This window comes from Peromyscus leucopus, chromosome 1 (genome assembly GCF_004664715.2).
Source record: "Peromyscus leucopus breed LL Stock chromosome 1, UCI_PerLeu_2.1, whole genome shotgun sequence".
Lineage (NCBI taxonomy): Eukaryota > Metazoa > Chordata > Mammalia > Rodentia > Cricetidae > Peromyscus > Peromyscus leucopus.
Window position 1 is genome coordinate 178,543,181 of NC_051063.1, and position 24,622 is coordinate 178,567,802.

General features: G+C 36.3%; 1 protein-coding gene across 1 annotated transcript in view; it reads right to left on the reverse strand.

Moving 5' to 3' along the window:
• Nucleotides 1-721: 721 nt before the first annotated feature.
• Nucleotides 722-24,622, reverse strand: part of LOC114688384 (bile salt sulfotransferase 1-like) — a 36,883-nt gene continuing 12,982 nt past the window's right edge. The window contains exons 4-6 of the mRNA XM_028862979.2: nucleotides 18,475-18,569; nucleotides 5,348-5,525; nucleotides 722-1,518 (exon numbers count right to left, since the gene is read on the reverse strand). Of these exons, the coding sequence (XP_028718812.2) occupies nucleotides 1,400-1,518; nucleotides 5,348-5,525; nucleotides 18,475-18,569 (392 nt within the window). The 3' untranslated portion in view covers nucleotides 722-1,399. The remainder of the gene's footprint in view (nucleotides 1,519-5,347; nucleotides 5,526-18,474; nucleotides 18,570-24,622) is intronic.

Consider the following 24,622-nt stretch of genomic DNA (forward strand, 5'->3'; position numbering starts at 1 on the left):
TTCTTGTGTCCCAAATCAGAAGAGCCCTCTGGTGTGGGACAGAGAAAAACCAATATTTTTATTTAAAACAGGTTGATAATAAATCTGATCTCTTTCTAAAAAAGAAAAGGGGATATAATATAGATATATAGGAGGATATGGAGATGATAAGATAAAAGGGTAGATTAATGAACCTACTTTTAAAGAACAACTTGTTTAAAATGTTTTACATTGGTATAGATTTTATAAGTGGATTGTGGGACTGCGGGGCTTGGGGAACCTGGAAAGAAGCTCTCAAGCTACAATAGACTTCTATTCCCTAGCCACTCATTTGTATATAAAACACTCAATTTGACAATGTCCACTCTTAGCCCTCTTGATCTTTTCGGCCACTCTCTCTCATCTTATTCTGTTTTAGTCTTGCTTTCTTGATCCCCACTTAGTGGCCTGACCTATTCTGCTGGCCACGTTCTGTCTACTACTTTCTCTCTCTGCTCTGGACTCTTCTAGATGCCCCTAGGTATATTCTCCATGAGAGTTAAAATAAATAACTTCCCTATAATCATAAAAAGGAAAGAAAATATTGCATCATTTTCTCCATTCTGAACATCCATATTTAAATATAAATATGTCTATAGGACCCCCAGGCAGAGAGGTGCTGTGTGGTAGGAGAAAGTACTAACATGAGTGAATGTACGGCACTTGGCAGTAGAGGAGTAATACTGAGAAAATGAAAATGATGTGCATGTATGAACCAGTTTTATAATGAAACCCATTATTGTATACACCCTGTAAAAATTACCAAAAAGAAGAAAAAACTGAAATACAAATACACAATTGTGAACAGAAATGTAAATTTTAAAGATCTTCTACCATAGACTAGATAAATTAGGTTTGAATGTCTATAAATACAATTATTTATTTTTCACCCAAATGTCACAGACCAAAAATTTTCTACAAATTTCTGTAGAGTGTTTTGCATTTCAGATATTACAAGGGTTGTTTTAAGCTGCAATTCTGTGAAGCACATTGGACTTAATTGGCTATGTATAGTAAAAAAAAAACATTTCATGACTCAAGACTACAATATTTAGGGCTGGAGAATTGATTCAGAGGTTAAGAGAAGTGTACTACCCTTACAAAAACCCCAAATTTAGTTCCTAGGATGCAAAGAAAGGAGCTTACAGCACATGTAATGTCAACTTCATGGGAACCAATGCATTAATCTCATCCCTAAAGGTACTACACACAGAAATGTACATACACACACACACACACACACACACAAATACATATAAAACAACCACCACTACTATCCTACTATGGCCACTAATACTACTGCTGCTATTATTACTAGTACATTTTAGGAAAAAACTACCCAATTCAATAAACACCAGTGTTCATGTAAGATTATGAAGTTTTAAGGATATTTCCATGGAAACAGCCCTGGAGGGAAACCAGCCATTTTCTCCTGGAATACTTTATCAAAGGCTTCAGCTTGGGCTACTGTAAAGTGATTCTTCCAGTCCCCAGTTGTGCCTAGAAAATGTGAAATAGACACATAGATCGGTAATGTTGATTGTACATATGCTCTTACTCCTTTATGCACATGAGTTTACCATCTGCTTAAGTAGGACTACACAGTCAATAATGTAGAACTAACAGTTATTCTGTGGAGAACAATTCTTATGCTTTGAAAATATGCAAACAGACTTGTACCACTAGTGAATAATGTCAACCATTTCCTATACCAACATATCCACTAAACAATCTAACAGCATAGACAATAGATCTACATTTTTAATGTCCAGATTATTTCTCCTTCTCAATAGACATCCTTCAGTCATTCTCAGCAAGATACAGCTTGCTGAGAACAATCCAGGATGTTGGTTTTCAGTTAGTATGGAGTTTGGTGTTGCATAAAGATGATTTCATCCACTGTCTTTACCACCATATCTTGGTTCTCATAACCACATTCTAGGAAGTCTTTAGGTTTGGGCTTAGAGATCTCAGGTAGTGCATTTTTTTCACATTGTATTATGTGTTCCTTCACCATGATGTGCTGAAGTGTTCCACATAGTCCCTTCTTTTACTTTTGTATCATTATTTGTGTGACTTTGACCATCTCTTACTATCTTCTCTCCATATAGAATTCTACAGCCCCCATCCTTCGTGTATTTTATTTCACAGTTGTGTTACTTTATGCATTTCCTTTTTGTAAACATGGTTGAAATATGCATCTAATACGTTTGAAAAGTAAAATATTTCTTAAATTGTATGTATCAAACATAAAAAACATATTCAGTACGAAATTATTAAAAAGATTATTGAATGAGTAAGGAAGATAGTGGCCTTGTTGTCATTTTGCTGATGAAGGAAAATTAGTCCTTGGGATCTTACCAGCATTATAGTGATGTATGTGGTTTTGAAGCCAAAATGCCTAACAATAGTAGTCATGTGTTTTCCTGATGAAAATAAAATATTTTTGTCACATATGTTAACTTTAAATGCCCAGTGTTATACATTATAAGAAATGTAATTATTGATACACCACATTCAAATAATATACCATTACTTGTGATGACTGTAAGAGTGTCATCTATTACTAATGGAATCTATCAATGCCCATTTCTACTTTTCAGCTTCATTATTGGAACTCATTATTGGAACAAGTTGTGTTACTGTATCCAATAGCAATCTTGATTCTCTTAAGCCAGACTAGATGCTGAGCTTCTAGAATCTGAACAAACTCAGTATTTCTGCCTAATGGAATGAATCAGTCCTAATGAGGGAATCATGTTTCTGGAGTTGAACATATGAAGTATAACCCTAATGCATAGTGGCTTGACACTTCTTGGAAAGGAACTTCCTCCTGGTTTTAGACGCTGTAGGTCTCATAAAATGTTGTTGTCCATACCCTCTAGGCTTTTTGGTCTGTAGATAACGGGCTTCTCTGTGGGTCTTCTTCTCTCTGTGTCTCAGATTAATACATTTTTTTATACAAGAGGAAATGATTACTGGCTCAAGTACACTGTCTAGTAAATATCTACTGTGAATTAATGAGGGTGAAAACCTTCGAAGTTTGTCAGAAGACATTTCCTCCTACATATCTTCATTGTGACAATGTCTTTATAAAAGTTTTGTCAACTAAACAAGACATCTCTCTGATCTATATTTTCTGCAGTATCTAAATATTGAATAATAATGCCCAAAATTGTTTGTGGAAAATTTTTCATTGGAGCTTTAAACTAAATTAATGCCATCTAGCCAGATAATTGAGTCTCCCAGGGAAATAGTAGCTCTTCATATTATCTCTCTAGAGGCAAGAAAATGTATCTTTCTGGTGTCCTAAGAAAAGCAAATAAAGGACAACAAAAACAAGTTGAGAGAATTCCTGTGGTCAAAGCAAGTATAACATTTCATGCTTTACAATTTCAGGATTAGGTATGTAAAGGTAAGTAATGAAATAAATTTTAGAATTAATCTTTGATCTACTCATACCTTCCGTATTAAAAAAGGAATCAGTCTAATGTAGGAAATAAGAAGATCAAAATCTTCCTTGCTCATCTTATTCTTTCCAAAATGTTTCCTAACATATGCATCTCAGCAACTTCTATAATGAAGTTATGAATCAGGGTGAAGTGTGTGATGAAGTTTGTCTCCCCTTCATTGTTCTGGTTTCCTGTGGGATTCATGGCTTATAGTGTGTGTTAGTACAAGGAAAACAATTTCTCAGCATAAAAGTTATCTTCAAACGCAAAAAAATGGGTGTCATGTATAATCACTATGATAATTAAGTCACATGTGACTTATAGGGCCATATCCATTGTTCTGACATAACTGATACATTTCCTCCAAAGGAATATAATGCATGAAAATATACTATGTTTTAGAAGAGACTAAACTAAAATCCCAATGCGGAAACATCCTGGAAGAAGAGAACTAGAAAAGAGGTAATTATAGTTTTCCTCATGAAATTGTGACCCTAATTCTATAGCATCTGATCCATTGTGTCTCAGGTAAAAAATATTGTTACTTTCAATAGCACTTCTCTAGTAAGCAATACACTTTATTTCTTTTGGTACTTCTTTGGAGCCATTTATGTGCACATACTCTTTTATCTCTACCCAATTTTGATTCATTACAGGAAATCCAAGAGTGGCAATTTCTTTTCTAATTGAGTTTCTCAGTTGTAGTACAGAGAACTCTATGTCCACAGAACCTGGAGCACAGTTGTCTGAGGTTAAGGGTCAATGGCAGTGGACCCTCCCATAGGCCTCAGTCCATAGTGTATAGATGACTATTTTCTTGAGCTGACATTTTTGTGTGCCCAAATCTGAGTCTAATTTCCTCCTGTGAGGACACCAGGAGTACTGAATTAAATGCAATCCACTAATGACTTTAACTTACTTATCTCTATGTATATTCCTGATGTCTTACACTCTTATGACCTGATCCTCACACTGTATGTTGGAGAGGGACTGAAGTTTAAGGCTGAAGCATGTAAAAAATGGAAGAGGAAAATTTGAACCCATAACTCTCCACATGTGCATTTATACCCAGGTTTTTTAGTCACCCTCAAATACCTCACATCTACCTCATTCCTTCTTCAACCTTGAGTCTCACCTCACCAATTATTCACTAATTCGGTGTGGTGTAGTCTGGCAGTCACTCCTCAACTGCACAGATATGAAACCACACCTACAATTTGCTCCTAGTGTAAAGTGGTGGCACAGACATAGAGAAGATGGATATTCCTATTCCAAGAGAGACAATTCAGAACAAAGCCAGTAACTATGATCGTGAAGCAATCAAAATTTTGCTTGGCAAATGCCGTCATATGTTAACCCTGGAGGACAATTTTCTAAATCCTTGTAAGGTCTGCCCTTTGCCTGAGGTGGATCATCAATCTTGACCTGTTGGACATATTTTCCATTAGTGAATAGAAGTGTATTTTGTGCTATGCATATATATGTGTTTGTGTGTGTGTGTGTGTGTGTGTGTGTGTGTGTGTGTGTGTGTGTATCTTTAGTTCTTTGCATTAAATATTTTCTTTCTTTTGAGTTTAGGGCTATTCTACTGGGAGCCTAACCAAGCCTCACAAAAACATGTCTACTTTCTCATTTACCATTGGGGATATTGGACATAATACTCTAAAATCCCAAGATCATCTCTCCCCACCAAAATAAATATTTTCAGTTTCTGAAGTCCATGCCATTACCATGGAGAGATCCCCCTGGAAGGTCTGTGAAAAATTATGAGTAATAAGCAGTGACTGCTGACATATTCCCAATTTTTTTAGAGTCTAATATGAACAACACACCCACCACAGATTCTAACATATTTTGGAACTAAAGAGTTTATTCACCTTTTCTCAGGAGGACCAAACCATTAGTAACCATATGTTCTGGGACAAGACTAAAATTAGACATTTTGTTTTCTTTCATGGCTTGGAAAGAGCTGTACTTGAGGACCAGATCTAGTTCATCTGCCTCCAATTTCTTTCCTAGGAAGTCACAGATCTTCTCTATGGTTCCCCTTGTATTCTGAAAGAAGAAACAAAACAAAAATGAGGTTAATAATTAGCTTAAAAAGAACAGATGCGGAGAAGGTACCTATAGATGGACGATGGAAAAAAAATGAAGAAAAAACGGCAACACAATATGAGAAAGTATTCAATGGGGTTTAGCAAACAAACACACCTTGTATGGAGGGCAATAGTCACACACAACATTTGTATATTTAGTGGGTTGGAATGTGACTGATCTCTGGCCCCTAAAATATAGAGGCTGGGATTTCTTTTATGGGGGAGTTGATATTGGATGGGTCTCATATAACTTAGACTGTCCTCAAATTTATATTGTACTGAATGAGGACCTTAAACTTCTGATCATGTTGTCTTCATCTGTGTATTGCTATATTCACAGGTGTATGCCTAACCACCTACTAACTGCAATGGGATATTTTGTCTGGAAACAGAGTGTGCTATGTCCTATAGAGGGGGGAGTCCTATGTGGTGTGATGTAAACTGCTGTGGAGACCAGAGGACCTCACACAGTCATACTCATTTCCTCTTAAGAGTTAGCATTAAAGGTTTGCACCACCATACCCAACCTGCCCTGTGATGTTTAAAGATACTTATAGAAATACTTCTAGAAGGCAGTCAAGGTGAATGAAGGCCATATGCACAAATAATTGAATGGAGGTTCATGTTTATGCCAAAGGATACCTTTTCCTATGGGTAAATGAGAATAAGACAGTTTTAAAATACTTTCATAAAAATGTTCTCAATAATTCTTAGTAAGGGTTACAGCCAAACTTTAATTTTGATTTTAATTATGCTTTCATGCTGTTATTTAAATGGGCATCAAATCCACAATCTGTTTACCTCAGACCCACATAGACTCGGATTATAACTGTGCACTGCCACAGCTTGCTCACTTCTAGGGTTGGTCATAAGAACTCAAAATTTTGGAATAAGGGTGACTTTGCTTAGAATTCAAGTCCTACACATGGGCTCATGAAGGTTCTTTTAGCTCTAAACTTGTATTACATATTTTATCACAGATTCAGTTAACTTTTAATTGAAAGTAAACAACCATGCCAATAACTGAAAAGAATGTGTTGAATGCCTGGAAGGGAGACTTATGGGAAACTGAATACGCATACAGTGGAGGTGAGTAATGAAGCTATCTGGGGAAAATTGAATTTATAATGAAAATTAAAATATTTTTCAAAAGGCAAGTTCTGATGGATGTCTTTGCTTCTTACATGAAAACTTTCTATCCCTGGAAAATAAAATTAAGAGAGCAAATTATTTTTGGAATGGTTCAATTTTTCTGTTTTAGGTTATCCTTAATATATTTCATTAAAAATTATTTTTCTGACTCCTGCCAGGGAAGTAGGTAGGCTGACCAAATATTTTAACCTTTTCTACTCTTCTTCCAGATCCAATCCCCAAGTCTGATTCAAACTTCTGCAGCAAAATATCCGTGTCATCCCCCACTGTAGCATGAAACTTAAAAGTTCTTATTAATAAAATCAAACCTGAGGCCAGTTATTAGGGTCCATGCTGGTAGATCAGAGAGACAAAACAAGCCACAGCTATCTCACCTTGCTAATTCCTCAGCTGGTCTTGTCTCCTCAGACTGGAGGCCTCTGAGTCCTCATCCGGAATGGGTCTCAGCTGAATTACTGCTCAAAAGCCTGAATGCTTAACCAGCCAAATGCTTCTAGTTTCTGGTTCTCATGCCTTATATATCTTTCTGCTTTCTACCACCACTCCCTGGGATTAAAGACTGGCTTTCTGGGATTAAAGGCATTTGTCACCATGCTTGGCTATTTCCAATGTGGCCTTGAACTCACAGAGATCCAGAGGGATTTCTATCTCTGGAATGCTAGGATTAAAGGTGTGAGTGCCACCATTTTCTAGACTTTGTATCTAGTGGCTGTCTGTTCTCTGACCCCAGATAAATTTATTAGAATACACAATACCACCACACCCCACCCCCATCTAGAGTGGATCCCAAAGAGCTTCTCCTCCTTTCCTGCTCTTCCAACTCATAGCATTATCCCCACACCCTACTTCAACTGGCCCTCCATGGGAACTCACAGATTGTTCCGGCCAGGGAAAAATAAGCTAACTACGTTTTTGGCTTATTTTCCATTCCTTTGTGTCCCATCCACAAGTATTATCTACAGCTCTGCATCAAAACACCTACATCAGCTACCTTCATCTCTAGTGAATCTCAGAGACACCCTTAAACACCTATACCATAAATCATTGCTTTGTCCAACACCTCAACTCCATCAAGCATTTCCCATAAATCCTCATGCAAAGGTGGGCTTGAAAGCAGTAGGCTCAATGCAGAGCTTTACCTCTCCATTTCTTCCTTGAAGTCTAGTCTCCTAGTTTCATCCTCATCTCTGTGCAGAACACCTGCTATAGTCTCTCCCCAAAATTTCCCAATATAATGTATATAACACAGGTCTTATACTCCAAAGTTCCCTCTACTTACTCATTGCTTTTCCCTCACCCCCAAATCAAGAAAACACTCCATAAGAACCCACAAGTCACTCTCACCAGGAAAGCAAGTAGGCCATCTATAAATCCTCACCTCTACCTCTGTTATCCCAAGTCCAATTAATCAGTTTTATTCACAGCTTTATATGAAAATTTTTCTGGGCCTGTCCTCACTCAGTGCCCCCATTTCCAGGTGATTGTCAATGCAGTTCCTGTGGAAAACTCTGCTTTCTTACATCCTGGTGTCCTTCCTATTACAACTCATAGGCCACCCCCTTTTCAAGTGCCATGGAATGTTGCTGTACACTATAAATTATGTCCAGATTGGTTTAATAAAAAAGCTGACTGACCAATAGCCAAACAGGATATGGTTAGGCAATAAAACCAAATTATGGAGGAGGAAATGAAGGGTAGAGTGGGAGTGAGCCACTGAAGAAGCAAGATGTTATAGGCAGGTGAAGCCACAAGACATGTAGCACAACATAGATTAATAGATATGGGTTATTCAAATGTAATATCTAGTTAGTATCAAGCTTGAGTTTTTTTTGCTGAGCATTTTGTAATTAATAGACATCTCTGAGCGGTAATTTGAGAACTGGTACGTGGGAGAGAAATGTCCAGTTACATATGGCACACACTGTGAGTCCCACAGTGTGAGAGGCCTTAAAAAGGCTTCTAGACACACAAAAACAGAGCCAAGACGAGCATTATCATTCATGCCTCTCATGTGGGCCACTATACAGAGACACATCCCCTGTGTGTGACATGTTGGCTTGAGCTGCAGCATGGCAAGTTATCACATTCTCACACAGGATGAGGTACAGAGAGGCAACTCCCAGCCACATGGTAGGTGGCAAATGAAGGTTTTTTGCTCATAAAGACAGAAAGGCTTAGAGATACACAGTAAGGACAAATTTAGACATAAAGGCCTCTAAGTGGATCCCAGTGTGTTTGAAAAATGTGTGTAGGCTTGGGAGAGGAAGAGAAAGACTAGAAATAGTCATAGATTTAAAATTAATAAAGTAAAATCCCTAAAAATGTATAGGAATAATAAAAATTATGCTAAGTCATATACAGATCAAAATATACAGAGAGTCTAGATTCTATATTATGTTGTGTGCTGTTTTTAGGTTTTTGACTGTTAATGCGTGGATGACAACATCTGAGAGACATTTGATTGTGAAAGCTATTAAGTTACACCAATCTGTACATTGTACAGTTTGTATTTTTAATAAAGGTATATATATAACCTTTAAAAATTTACATATTTTCAGACCGGAGAAAAAAGCACCAATAAAAATGATGAGGGTGATCCAACATCCAAAATAGATTTAAGATTGCTAGCTGTGATGATCCAGATTCACAAAATATTCAAGCCAAACCTTAACAATGATCGTGATTTTCTCAGAATTCCTGAAAGTTTACCAGCACCCAGCAAATAGCAGGAAGAAGTCTAGAAATCTAGACCTACAGTCCCAAACTATTGGTTATAAATGTTTGTTTTCATTTAAGAAGGGTTGGTTACGAATTGAAATTGGTCATAATCTTTTTCTAAAAGAAGAAAGGAGATATGATATAGAAATGTTAGAAAAAAATGTTACATTATTATGATGGGAAAAAAGTAAATTATGGGATATTTAATCCTCACAAACAACTGTTAAGCTCTAAATATTTTATATTGGAATGAATTTTACTTTATTTATACAAATTTAAAGTTACTTTTGTTGTATGTATACTACCACTATTGCTTAAGGTAACTTTTATGCAATTCAATAATAAATGTAGTATATAATTAAGCAATACAGATCAGTAGTCATTTCTAATAGTCAAATTTATTGTCTTGTTAGTTAGATGTTCTAGGTACACAAACATGTATTTTAAGTAGATAAGAAATCTTCAAAACATTCAAAGAACTACAAAATATGACATTTAAGATGTTTTAATAATTAAAGCTTTTCATGAAACTGAGATATGTCTGTCCTGGCAGCACCAATCAACTTCAGAATGGATGATGAACATCAAAGAAACTGTATGGAGTTTTTTTTTTTTCTGAATAAATGTAGCAATCTGGGCAAAGAAATGGCCTTTGCTTCAATTGCTGACAGCCACTGTAAAAACTAGATCAGGAGAGTGCAGCAAGTGGTGACTGCCAAACTTTGCCAAGACAAGCTAGGAAGTCTTTTAGTATTCTCTGTTCACAGTAAATTCTGTAGGCTATTCCAGGCCTGTATGCCAAAGATGGATGCCCCATCATTGCAGAGGATCTTTGGGTGACTGATGAGATAGCCTGATGTCCCTGTCATTGAGTAATATTTCATCCTTCTGGGATTTGATGAATTTGAAGAATAAATAGTTATAAATAAATATTCCTTAGTTATAATGGAAAGTAAATTAGATACAAAACTTTAGACTTAGATAAGTTACATAATTATTTTGTCTATTTTTGCCAAACGCAAATGGATTGCGTATAAGAACTGCAATTCTTAATAACTTTTATATGTAGCTTTACTATGTTAATGATAAAACCTTTCCATTAATGTAGACCAAAAAAAGGAAATTGTTTTGGAATATTTCATACCATGTGTAAATTATGTTCTGATTGGTTTAATAAAGAAGCATTTTGACCAATACCCTGGCTGGATGAGGTTAGGTGAAAAAACTAAAATACAGAGGGGAAGAAGAAGGGCACAGTGGAGAGACACATCTGAGATGCCCAAGGAGCAAGATACTGGAGGACAGGTAAAGCCACAGGACCTGTGACAATACACAGATGAATAATTACAAATTATTAATTACAATACAAATTTTAATAATGATAGGTTGATTTAAATGTAATGGTAAGAAATCAAACCAAAATAATTCAAAAAAGAATTTGGAGGATATTGTATACTTATTAAGGCAAATATCCACCACAATGCCATTTCAATTCTTAATATTTATACTCCAAATGCAACGGCACCCTTATTTGTAAGAGAAACAGGACTAATACTTAAATCAAAAGCCAAATCCCAAACATTTATACTGGGACACTTCTGCCATCCTCTCATCCCTACAAATGGACATGCCATCCAGAAGGAAATTAAATGGAAGAATAATGGAATTATCAAATATTATGGCGCAAATGACCACAGGACATAAATCTATAGTACGTTTCACCCAAACACAAAAGGTTACACTTATTTCTCATTTTCTCATGGAACCTTCTCCAAAATTGATCATATACTCAGTTACAAATCAAGTATTCACAGATTAAAACAATTGCAATAACCCACTATATACTATGAGACCACTATGAGTAAAATTTGCATTTGAAAATAACAGAAACTATAGAAAGACTATAAAATCATGAAAACTAAAAACCTCCTAACTGAATTAACAAAGAGTCAATAAAGAAATAAAGTTTTTGAACAATTCTTAGAATTCAATTAAAATAATTCCATGACCTACTGAAGCTAATGGGACACAATTAAAGCTGTGTTAAGAGAAGGCTCATAGCACTAAGAACCCGAAAGCAGAATTTAGAGAATTCTCATACCAGAGAATTAACAGCACAATTAAAAGCTCTAGAACAATAAGAAGCAGACACAAATACTACAAAGAATTCAGGAAATAATCAAATAGAGGATGAAAATCAATATAATAGAAACAAAGAGAACAATGCAAACAATCAATGAAACTTCAAGTTGGTTCTTTGAGGAAAAACAACAAGGTAGACAAACATTTTCCAAACTTACTAAAAGGCAGAGAGAGAACATCCAAATTAACAAAATCAGAAATGAAAAGAGAGACATAACAAGTGACACCTAGGATATTAAGGAAATCATTGGGTCATACTTCACAAATGTTTACACTGCAAACTTGGAAAATCTAAAAGTAGTGAACAACATTTGTGTTAGATATCACTTACTGAAGTTATATGAAGTTTAAAACAATTTATATAGATGCATAATCCCCAAGGAAATAGAAGCAGTCATTAAAAGTCTCCCAAATTATAGTAGTCAGGACTAGATTGTTTTAGTACATACTTGTACCAGACATTCAAAGAAGAGCTAATACATATACTCCTCAAATTGTTCCTCAAGATAGAAATAGATGGAATATTGCCAAATTATTTTATGAGGCCACAGTTACCATGATATCTGAACCACACAAAGAAAAAACAAAAATAGAATTACAGACCAATCCCTCATGAACATAGGTGTAAAATACTCAATAAAGGACTCACAAACTCAATCCAAGAAAACAAAAAGATAATCCAAATTGGTTAGGTGGGCTTCATCCCAGAGATGCAAGGATGACTCAACATATGAAAATCTTTTAATTAAATCCATCATATAGATTAACTGAAAGAAAAGCTCCACATGATCATCCTATTAGAGGCAAATGAATCCTTTGACAAACAGGAGCACCACTTCATGATAAATATCTTGGAGAGATCAGGGATAAGGGACATACCTATACATTCCAAAGGCAATATATTGCAACCAATAGCCATCATCAAATTAAATGGGGAGAAAGTCAAAACAATTACACAATAAGAGGAATGTGATCAGGCTTTCCACTATTTCTACATTTTTTAACACAGTACTTGAAGTGTTGTCTAGCAGAATAGGACAACTTAAGGAGAATAATGAAAAACAAATTGTAAAGGAAGTCAAAAAATTACTATTTGCAGGTGGTACATCAGTATACATAATCTATACCAATAATTCTACCAAGGAGATTGAAAACTGATAAACATCTTGAGTGAAGTAGCTGGGTTCATAAATAACTGAAAAAAAAACCAGTAGTCCTCCTATATACAAATGATAAATGGGGTGAGGAAGAAATCAGGAAGACAACATGCTTCACAATAGCCACAAGATAAAATAAAATATCTTGGTGTAACTGTAAGTAAGTAAGTGAGTAACCAGTATGACAGGAACCTAAAGACTCTGAAGGAAGAAATTGGAGAAGATTTCAAAGCATGGAAATGTCTCCCATATTCATTGATCATCAGGTTTAACATAGTAAAACTGGTCAGCTTATTAACAGCAATCTACAGATTCAATGCAATTCCCAACAAAATTCTAACACAATTCTTTACAGATCACAAAATAACAATACTCAACTTTCTATGAAAAAAATCAGGATAGCTAAAGCAATCTTGGATGAGAAAATAACAACACTATCCCTGATTTAAAGCTATACCACAAAGTACTAGTAATAAAACTCACATGCTTTTTTCATTAAAAACAGAGAGATTGTACTTTTGATAAGATAAAGGACCCAGAAGTAAATACACATACCTCTGGACATTTGATTTTGGACAGAGAAGCCAAAATTATACAATAGAAAAAACAACATTTTCAACAAATGGCACTGGTAAAACTGGATGTTTGCATGTATAAAAATGCAAATAAGTACATATCTATCATTGTACAAAAATCAAGTCCAAGAAGATCAAAGCCTTCAACACAAATCCAGATACTACCTGATTAAAGAGAACGTGGGATATAGCCTTGAACACATTGAAACAAGAGACAACTTCCTGAGCAGAATACTAATTGAGCAGGCAATAACAATGACAATTAACAAATGGGATGTTATAAAACTGAGACACTTGTGTAAAGCAAAGGAAACTGACAATAGGACAAAAGGCCATTCACAGAATGAGAAGAGATTTTAACCACTTCCACATTTGACATAGGTGTAATACCTAAAACATAAAAAGAACACAAGAAACTAGATATCAATAAAATAAACAATCCAATTTGAAAATGAAGTACAGATCTGCACAGAGAATTCTCAACAGGGGTGTATCAAACGGCAGAGAAATAGTCAAAGAAATATTCAAATCCTTAGCCATTAGGGAAATGCAATTAAAAACAACACTGAAATTTTAACTTACCCCTGTCAAAATGGCTAAGATCAATGTTACCATTGACAGATTTATGATGAAGAGCACATGGAATAAGAGGAACACTCCTCCACTGCTGGTTGGAGTACAAACTTATATAGCCACTTTGGAAATAAATATGGCATTTTCTAAGAAATTTGGGAATTGATCTACCTCAAGACTCAGTTATACCATACCACTCCAGGGCATATGCCTTAAGAACACTCCATACCACAGGACCATTGTTCTACTATGTTTATAGAATGTTTATTTGTAATAGTCAGAAACTGTAAATAAACTCAATAGAAAAATGGATACAGAAAATCTGGTTTATTTATATAATGGAGCATTACTCAGCTGTTAAAAACAATGACATCATTAAATTTGAAGGCAAACTGATGGATGTAGAAAAGATAGTCATGATTAAGGCAATTCTGACACAGAAATACAAGTATGGTATGTACTCAATCATAAGTGACTATTACATCAGAAGTAAAGGAGAACCAAGCTACAACTGACAGACCAAGAGAAACTAAATAATTAGGTATGCCCAAGGGGGTCTGTATGCATGCATCTCACTGTGAGGAAGTAAAATGGACATTGCTAGTGGATGGGGGAGAGTATTTGAAGGGAGAATGGATATGGGAACAGGAGGGATCATGTGGGTGGAGGATGGGTTGAAAGAGAATTAGGAGAGACAATGGAATATGGGGCATCACTGGAATGAGATGGAAACCTAGAGCAATGGAAACACCCTCAGGAATCTATGAGGGTGACCTAGTAACAAAGAATATGGCAGCTGAACTAGACATCTCCTCTAACCAGGCAAGATTTCCTGTGGGAGGCCTGGGACACCAGACCAGCCACAAAGCCTTCAACCTACAATCTGTGCTACCGAGAAAATTTGCTTGGGTAAAGATGTGGCAGCATTTGGGGGAATGAACAAGTAATGACCGGCAGAGCACAGACCCATATCCTGAGAGGGGCTCCCATCTGAGGGCCAGCACTGAGAGGCAGTATATCCCAGAGATTTAGGATAGCAAAAATATCAATGGCAAAGAAAGTCAATGAAATGATATACTGCTTTTCTCATAGACTGATATCTTGTCCTACTGTCATCACATAGACTTCACCACAAAGCAACTGATGGAAAAAATATGCAAAGACTACAGCCAAACATTAGGTGGAACTCACAAATAAACTTCAGAACAGGGCAAGGCTGGAGTGTAGGGGTCAGTGATATCAAAGTCACCAAAAGAAAATCCACCGAATTAACTAACCTGGTCTCTAAGAGTCTAAGGGCCGGAGAGGAGAACATAAAGAAACAAGGCCCTCCACATCAGCATGAGAAAAACACATATGAAGCCACATTCTGAAGCATGCTGCATTGTGCTCCATGTCTGAATCAGTTCTCTACTTATAAATTAGAGTTTCTAGTTTCATGATTTTTTTGGCTTCCCATGTGATCAAACATTGAGATCTCTGATTTTTGTGCCATTTCTTGTGATACTTTTGTTCTGTTGATTTGTCTTGTCTAACTCTAAGGTGATAGTATTGATTCATCATATTGTACTTTATTTTGTTATAATTTCTAAAAATGAATGAATGAGTGAATGAATGAATGAAAATCTAGCCACTGAGGTAAAGGTTAACACCTAAACTGTCATTTATACCTGCGGGGAGAGGGAAAATCAGGTTTCTGCAGTTCAGTGACCCTGTATATATCAATCACTCCAGGGCAGTGTTCATGTGCAGGAATAATTAACCAACATATAATAGACTCCATAGATTTGGTTTTTTTTGGGGGGTGGGGGGGTGTAGCTAGAGTTTTCCTGCCTTGCCCACAGTCAGGACAAATCTCTCTCACCCACCAGCCCCACAGCCGCTCAGACCCAACCAAGTAAACACAGAGACTTATATTGCTTACAAACTGTATGGCCGTGGCAGGCTTTTTGCTAACTGTTCTTATATCTTAAAGTAACCCATTTCTAGAAATCTATACCTTGCCACGTGGCTCGTGGCTTACCAGTATCTTCGCATGCTGCTTGTCCTGGCAGTGGCTGGCTGTGACTCCTGCCTTCCTGTTCTTTTATTTCTCCTCTCTGTTAGTCCCGCCCATACATCCTGCCTAGCCACGACCAATCAGGTTTTATTTATTGACCAATCAGAGCAACTTGACATACAGACCATCCCACAGTACAGCCAAGTGCAGACCATCTCAGACACCTGCACTCAGGCCCATGGTCCTAATCATCCTCTATGCAGACCTGCTGGGTAACGCCACAAGGAACCCAAGAAGGGCTCCCACAGGACATACAGAACATCCCACAGCAGGGGGGTGCTCACAGTTAGTTACACTTTGGTGTTTTTCTTTTGTTCCTTTTTTATTAGTATTAGAAATTTTCTATTCATTTTACATACTGACCACAGATCCCCTTCCCCACCTTCCTCTGACCACCATATCATTCCCCCTCAACCCATACCCCCATTCCCATCTCCTCCAACACAAGACCTATGATGGTGAGTCAGCAGAGCCTAATACAACCAGTTGAGACAGGTTCAAGCCCCTACTCTGCTGTGGATATCACTCTGTATAAATAAACACTGACTGGCCAGTGGCCAGGCAGGAAGGATAGGTGGGACTAACAGAGAGGAGAAAAGAGGAAACAGGAAGGCAGATGAGAGACTGCATGTAGCCATGACCAGGACAAGGGAGATGTAAAGTACCAGTAAGCCATGAGCCAAGTGGCAAAGTAAATATTAATAGAAATGGGTTAAATATAAGTGTAAGACCTAGACAATGATAGGCCTGAGCTAATGGCCAAGCAGTTTAAATATTGTAAGAGTCTGTGTGTTTATTTTATAAGTGGGCTCTGGGATTGGCAGGACTTGGCGGCAGGAGCTGGAGAGATATTCTCCAACAACACTACTCCTGCACAAGGGTTGTGTAAGTTGTCCCATGCTAGGATGTGTGGACTCTCAAAAGCCTGCTATACACCAAGGATGGTTCATGATCCCAATGTCAGGGAGCCCATTAAGCAGAGCAAACTAATCAACTGTCTTGCCAATGCAGAGGCCCTAGTCCAGTCTCATGGCGTTTTTCTCTTTTGCTATTGTTTTCATTTGGGGATTTTTTTTAACAAGGAATTTGAAGTTGGGTGTGTAAGGATGGGGAGATGATTTGGAAAGAAATGTGTGAGGGAAGAATCTGATCAAAATATATTTAAATTGCCATGTGTGGTGGTGCTTGCCTTTAATCCCAGCACTCAGGAGGCAGAGGCAATCAGATTTCTGTGTTCAAGGCAAGGCTGGGCTACAAACTGAGTTCCAGGACAGGCTCCAAAATAATATATAATTAATAATTGTTTTAAAAAATAAAAAATATAATAAGAGAACATAAAAGCAACAAAAAAGTTACAACTATTAGCAGCCTTTTCATCACCAGAGTCTACTTCTGTAAGGTTAGCATTTACTGTAAGATTGCTTCTCCTTAACTAAATTTTTGAAGAATTCTAATGATGGACAAGTATTTTTTTCTGACAGACTGTTTGCTCAGGACAATTTCGTTTTGCTCAGTAAAAAGTACAATTGATATCTTTATCACTGATTATAAATGTGTAAATGATGGTTGCATTTCACATGTAACTTTCAAACTGCTTAAACTTTTGAGTTGCTGATCAAATGATAATACTTTTGTGTTTATATGCTTGGTTTCATTATTATGTGCCCATCATTATAGGGAAGATTTTTTTTTACGTACATGAAAATAAATTAGACAAATGAACTTCAAAATTATTTTCCTTAGTAGTCTTTTGAAACAAGGTCTCTTATACCCAAGGTTGGCCTCAAACACACCAGACAACCAAGGATGGCCTGTGGTTCTGAGTCAGTCTCTAACTCTCAGTGCAAGTTAGACAATCATGTGACACCCTTCCAGGATTTTTTTTTTAATTTTTAAAGTAAGAGATATTTGTGACATGCACATATTACTTAAACATATTTATGACTTTCAGTGGGACATTTCAATGAAATGAAACCTGCAAAATAACATAAGGGTGTGACCTATCAGAGTATTTAGATATATTTCATTAGTTAGTGTTGAAACATTTTAGATATTCTTTTCTAAGAGTATTGAAATTTTCAGTGTCTTCTAGCTCACCATGCAGAAACCCTCAGTACTTCAGAGCACAGGAAACCCTCCTCCTGAAAGATTGCATGCCATTGTCCCTCTTCTTTTCATCAAAGGGAAAAGGCATACATTTCGGCACACCAGTAGTATTACACTGTTTACCCCTTCCCCACTACCACTGGGTTATCAGCTGTATCAAAATTGTTGCATAGACAGAATTGAAACACCACTAGAACATGTTTGAGCTGCCCCAACCTACTTCAGGGTCAAGTAGGGTAACTTGGAGGCTGGAGAGTAAACGACAGATCACCTTAATAAAGGAAATAGGGTATAATCTCACATTTAGTGACTCTTCATGATCCTACCAGTGATAGTATAGTTGGAATAGAGATACTGAACAATGTGGGTTACTGCATGAGGTGAATTGCTAAAGGATTTTGTGATTGCTGTAAGAATGACAGGTACCTTTTTCATGTCTTCATAGCTCAGTAACAGGAAGTTGTCATTTTCTCTCATAGACAGCCAGTTACGGGTGTGCTCAAACCATGATCCATATGTCACTGTATGAAAGGGGAAGGAAATTATTGATTACAAAGTATAACATTGAGGTCTGCCTATTATTATTCACTTTCTGCAAATGACAGACAACTTTACTAGGAAAAACAAAACCAGTATTACAGCATTTAATGTGATATTTTATGTAGCCATATCAGAGGAACAGTACATGGCAACTGAAGATCAGTAGGTTGGTCCACCATGGAGGAAAGTTTAGGGCTTTGGCCCTAAAATGTCTTTTGCTAATGTTGCACCTTTAAATTTTTGCCACTGGTATTTTCCTATGTTATCTAGCATGGCTTGAATGCATGGGGGAAGAACCCTACTTTCATTAATTTATTATGACTATCTCTGGGAAATATTCCATTCTACTGGGCATTTTTGTTTGTGGATTATTGTAAAAATGATTTCCTCCTAAGCTATTCTGTTAAAGCAATCATTTTATCCAAAATAATTGTGTTGGTTTAAATGGGATTTTGGTGATTTGGGTTCTTTAATAAATGTAGTAATTGATTATGATAGAGTTTAGTTTAGTGGGGAAACTAATAAAGTCAAAAACAAGATATGGTGTTTCCCCTGCCCATGATAAAGCATGGGATCCAGAGAATAGAAACCCAGATCAAGGAAATTTCACATCCTAGTTTTATTGAGGATCCATATGGATTGTAGTTTAGATTAATGATGAAGGAAAACAATTGTGTTGTAGAAATTTTTAAAGTATGTTACTTTTTTACATTGCATTTGTTTAACTTTGGGAAGTTATGTTATGGTATCTGTCTAAACAACTGATGGTCTAATAAAGATCTGAAGCCAAGAGGGAGGCATGAAAAAGGTCAGAAGGGGCTGGCAGGCAAAGGACATACAGAAGAAGTCTGGGAGTAAAAAGGATCAATGAATGAGAGAGAAGTAGGAAGACGTCAGTGTCAGCCAACCAATACACAGCCAGTGCCAGAAGAAGTAAGAGTAAGACTAAGATTTACAGATGTAAGAGAATGGGAAAATCCCAGAGGCAAAAGGTAGATGAGTTAATTTAAGTTAAGGAAAGCTGGAAAGAAACAAGTCAAACTAAGGACAGGTATTTACAAGTAAGAATAAGCCTCCTTGTGTGATACATTTAGGAGCTGGGTGGTAGACTACCCAAAAGAGGAAAAATGAACAACAAAATTTTGTCCCAGAAGTTAAGCTAGCTCAAGTTATTTTAATCTTAATGTTGAGTGATGTGACATGGGCCTCAGTGTGCATCATAGCTAAAACAAAGCTTTCAATGTGCCTTACAGAGAGGATAAGATATTTTTGTTAAAAACTTTGAGAGAAAAAACCTGGGGAAACCATCTAAAGTTTGGAAAGGCACATAGTTGAGTGAGGGACTCATTGAGGTCAAGAAACAAGAATAAAGCAGCCTATTTATTATTTGTAGATGGATTTTTCTTGTTAGGATGGTTTGGCAATCCAAGATGATGATTTATTCATTAATCCTTAAATCCTGATAATTAATTCAAAAACAGTTAGTAATTAATGCCCATTTATGCCCTCTGCTTCCTGATATAAAAAAAGCTACTGATGAGTGAATACACAATCTGAGTATTTAAAAGACAGAAGACTGGTTGTTTTTCATATATAATAATTTAGGTTTGTGATTCTTTTAAGATTGTTTATAAGATTATCATCTGAGATAAGTAATAAAATCATTGATCCTTCTTTTGTAATCACAAAAATCAGCCTGGCAGTAATGAATGGCTGAGAAATAATCTTACTTGCTTATATTCTGTTAATCTATGCCAAGTTGCTTGTATATGCGTGTATGTGGGTTCTTCTAATAATTTGTTTTACATCCATGATATGTAGGATGTTTAATCGTTTGAGGGAAATTGGAAATCATGCTTTCTAACTATTTTCATTTTAATCATGCACTTGAAAAATAGTATGTAACCACATTGTAAGTTTTATAATGCCTGAGAGATTTTGTTCAGATATATAAGCCTTAAGAGAAACACAGAGAAAATGATGGAGAAATATAAATTTTTGCATGTTTCCTCCTTTTTTTTGGCCTCAGAGAGTTAAATTTTGTCCTCTCTCTGACCCCAGCCAATTAACTTTTACACCCTCAGATAGAAAAGTCAAGTTAATTGATTAGTTTGCTGACTCCATGCCTTCCCCTTCAATCCTTGAGCTCCTGAAGGCTGGTCAACATTTCAATGATATCATTTGCCACACACACACAGTTAGTAAGCAGATAAAATCCAGTTCATTAGTGAACTCATCACCTCACAAATTTACTACTGATGCCATGAGGAGACATCCTATGGGCAAGTAGCAGTGGCAAAGGCATGAGTTGGTAAAATGTGATCACAATAGTACAGGAAGCCAGAGGATTCTGAGCATTTCCAGTTTGGGATTTTTTATTACCATCATGTCTGCTGAACTCTATTAACCCCTTCTCAGGGAGATTTCTTCCCAGTAACATTCACCCCTCAGGTCCACAACTTGTGGATAGTGACTCCTTAAGACCAAAGCACCAAAACATAGACAGCTAGAGATGCTCAAGGCATAGACTTCCATATTCAGTCAAATGCTTCATTTACATTCCCAGTACTACTTTGATATGTTTTCAATAGTCAGAGTGTCCTAAATGTTCCTGGTCTAGTTGTGCTGTCTCTTCATGCATCACCCTCCATTGCAGGCTTGTATTGTTCCTCATTATCTCAAGAACCAACTGAATCAATTCAGGAGAGAAGGTAAGACTTAAGCCAGTGCCAGAGAAGTAGGATACATGAATTCAATGAATCTAAGATTTGATTGAAACCTGGTAGTGATAAATGATCTACAGAGAATGTGTAGCAATAAAGTAAATTATATAATATATGAGAAAATTAAGTCACTTAAGGAGATTGAAAGCTTGGCTCATATGATAGCTCAAAGGAAATCAGTTGCCTTGTATGTCACAAGACCTGAGTTTGGATCCTCAAAAAACCTTCAAACATAGAGATGCAGCCTGATTTTTTTATGCCTAGTATACCTTCTATGACATGAGAGGTGGTGACAGGAGATTGCCTACAAGCTTAGGACCTGCCAATTTGCCACACACAGGGACATACAAGAAGAAGGAGATTGTCACAAACAAGTTAAAAATCAAGGTTCAACACCTGATATTATCATCTATCTTTAGCATAAGAACACATACATTCTCACATTTGTATGGACTTCATCATAAACACAAATACATACATGCATAAACGGAAAAGCTAGAAGCCAAGTGAAATGTTTTGTCACACATATGTAATGCCAAAATTAAGAAGGGAGGGTCAAAAGACCAGGGATTCAATGTAATTTTCAATTACATGATGAATTTCCTGTCAACTTGGGATACAACAGATCTTGTCTCAAAACCAACAAAACCAAAAGCATGTTAGTGAGTGCACCAAAAATAAGTCAGTGAGAAATACTGATAATAATTAATATCAATTCTACTTTGGGAGTTGTTTTAAAAGGTATTTGTATAGGGACATGAATTACAAAGTGTATGTCAACAAGGCTGTAGTTGGAAGATTTCCTGTATTGACCTGCTGGCGGTATGGACACATCTCTCCCACTCACATCACCCAAGTTAACACACAGAAGCTTATATTAATTATAACTGCATGGTCATGGCTCAAACTTTTTGCTAGCTATTTTTTATATCTTAAATTATCCCATAACTATTAATTTGTGTATCTCCACTGGTTCTGTGTCTTTAACTGCATCCCATTGCATGTTGCTCCTTGGGTGGCTAATTGGCATCTCTTCCCTCCTTCTCCCTGTCTCTCTCTTTTAATTTCCAACCTGCCTCTAACCTGCTTTGTTATAGGGCAAATGGCTTTATTTATCAAACATTCAAAGCAACACATATTCTCAGCATACAGAATGACTGTTCTTCACTATTTCCTCTCTTCTGTCTCAACAAAAGGAATGTTTTAACTTTAACCTATTAAATTTATGAATAACAAATGAGTTATCAAGCAATAATAACATTTACAATATCTAGTCTATTTGTATTTTGCAAAATTAAAGAAAATATTCTATCTGTCCTATAGTTGTGAGTCTACAGTTTCATATGTAATGTGTCTTTTATCATAAAAAAGAAAATTATAATTAGAACTATCTAGTCTTCAACTGTATCAAAGACCACAGAAGGATATATTACTTAAGTAAACAAGAAATACATTGTATGCAGCTTCCAAAAATCTAGAATGACAGAGAGAGCTGGCTACCTGGACAGTTACCACTAGGGCATCCTTATTTAGTCTAAGGGCCTAGTGTCTCTCAGTTGCTTCTCTCTTTGTCCTGTCGAAGGCCTGACTGTCTCATCTGTTAAGTAGAAACCTAAAGAACCATCTTATCTTGCAAAGTTCAGTGGTCACCTTTTATGAGTCCTGATGTCTACTTTATACAACATATTTTCAAGCAGTCCAGGCAAGGGCAATTTTTTTTGTACAGTGGCTAACTTTTGCAGCAAAGAAAGCAAATTTCATAATGAGTTTCTTCAATGACTATTATCTTCTCTGAAGTAGATTGGTGCTGCCAGGAGCAGACATGTCTCAATGTCCAGAAAGTCAAATATCTTAAAAGATTTTAAATGCCATATTCTGTAGTTCTATGAACTGTTTGAGGATTACATACATAATTGAAATATATCTATGTATATCTAAACAACTTAACTAAAATGACTACAATTTTGATATCATAGATGATTAACTATAAATATGCATTTCTTTATGATACATTACAACATTAAATGAGTTGCACAAACAAAATACTTCCAAAAATTGTATAAATATACATACAGCATAAAAATTAACTTTAAATTTATATCAATAAGCTAAAATCCACAGCAATGTAAAACATTTTTAAACAATCTACCCTTTCATCCTATCATATCTATAACATTCCCTTTTCCTGTTTAGTAAGAAATTGCATTTATAACAATGTGCTTTAAACAAAAATAAACATTTATAAACAATATTTTGGGAATTTGGGAGTAGCTTCTTATATTACCCATGCTAGTTAAGGGTGCTGGTAATCTTAGGAGAATCCTGAGTAAATTTGAGAAAATGTTCAAGTCCTGGTAATCCTAGTTATAACCTTTCTTGATAGGTACCATCTGTTAAAGTTCAGGATGTCTGGCTTGATCAAATATGAACCATCTTAACATGGAACAAATCCATAGCCTCTTGCTTTCTGTGGAAACAAAAGCAGAGCCTCATTTCCAAAGCAATATATCCTTAGATCCAAATTTTGAAGTCAAAATACCTTTAAAACACATATATTGTTTTAACGTAGCTACCATATAATCAAATGTCTTTCTGCAGTTATAAATCCCAATAACAATATAATCCAGATTCTGTGTATGATTTCCATCTTTATGTGGCTCACTTTTTATATTACTTTTACTGTCTCTTTAAAGACTTTACTCTTTAAAACTTTTTATTTTATATAATTCTCTATATTCCTTTCCTCTCTCGTCCAAGCCTTTGTTTATTTTTACACATACTGTAAACTCTTTAAAGTTTATCCAATTTGAATTTGTCTCATTGTGAATTTATTGCTTTAAACTACAGTGGTTAGTACTGAAGGGAGAGTCTTGGGTGCTGACTCTGCCCACCTCAGCTTTTCAACATGGTGGAGATAATTCACCACTGTCTCTGGGAGCCATGCTGTCCACTGACTCCAGGGGGCCATAGGTCTGTGCTTCCATCCAGAACTGTGTAACCCAAAGCATCTTCCTTTTGCTCCTTGTTTCTAGTAGCAAAAGCTAAATCCACCATGCAGCATAGAGATGCTTCTGTATATCTGGAGGGAATCTGCCATGCTACTGATCAAGACAAATGCCACAAACCTGCCATACTCAAGCTCCCAGCCTGCTGTTGGCCTGACAGACACACTAGGAAGCTGTTGTTAGCCCCTTTTTAGAATCTTTTTTTAAAGCTCTTTCAAGTTTTGGGTGGAAACTCTTGCTACATGTTGGGCACTAAATGTAGGTTGAAGATTTCCTGTATCCTGTCTAGCCCACAGCTGCTCAGAC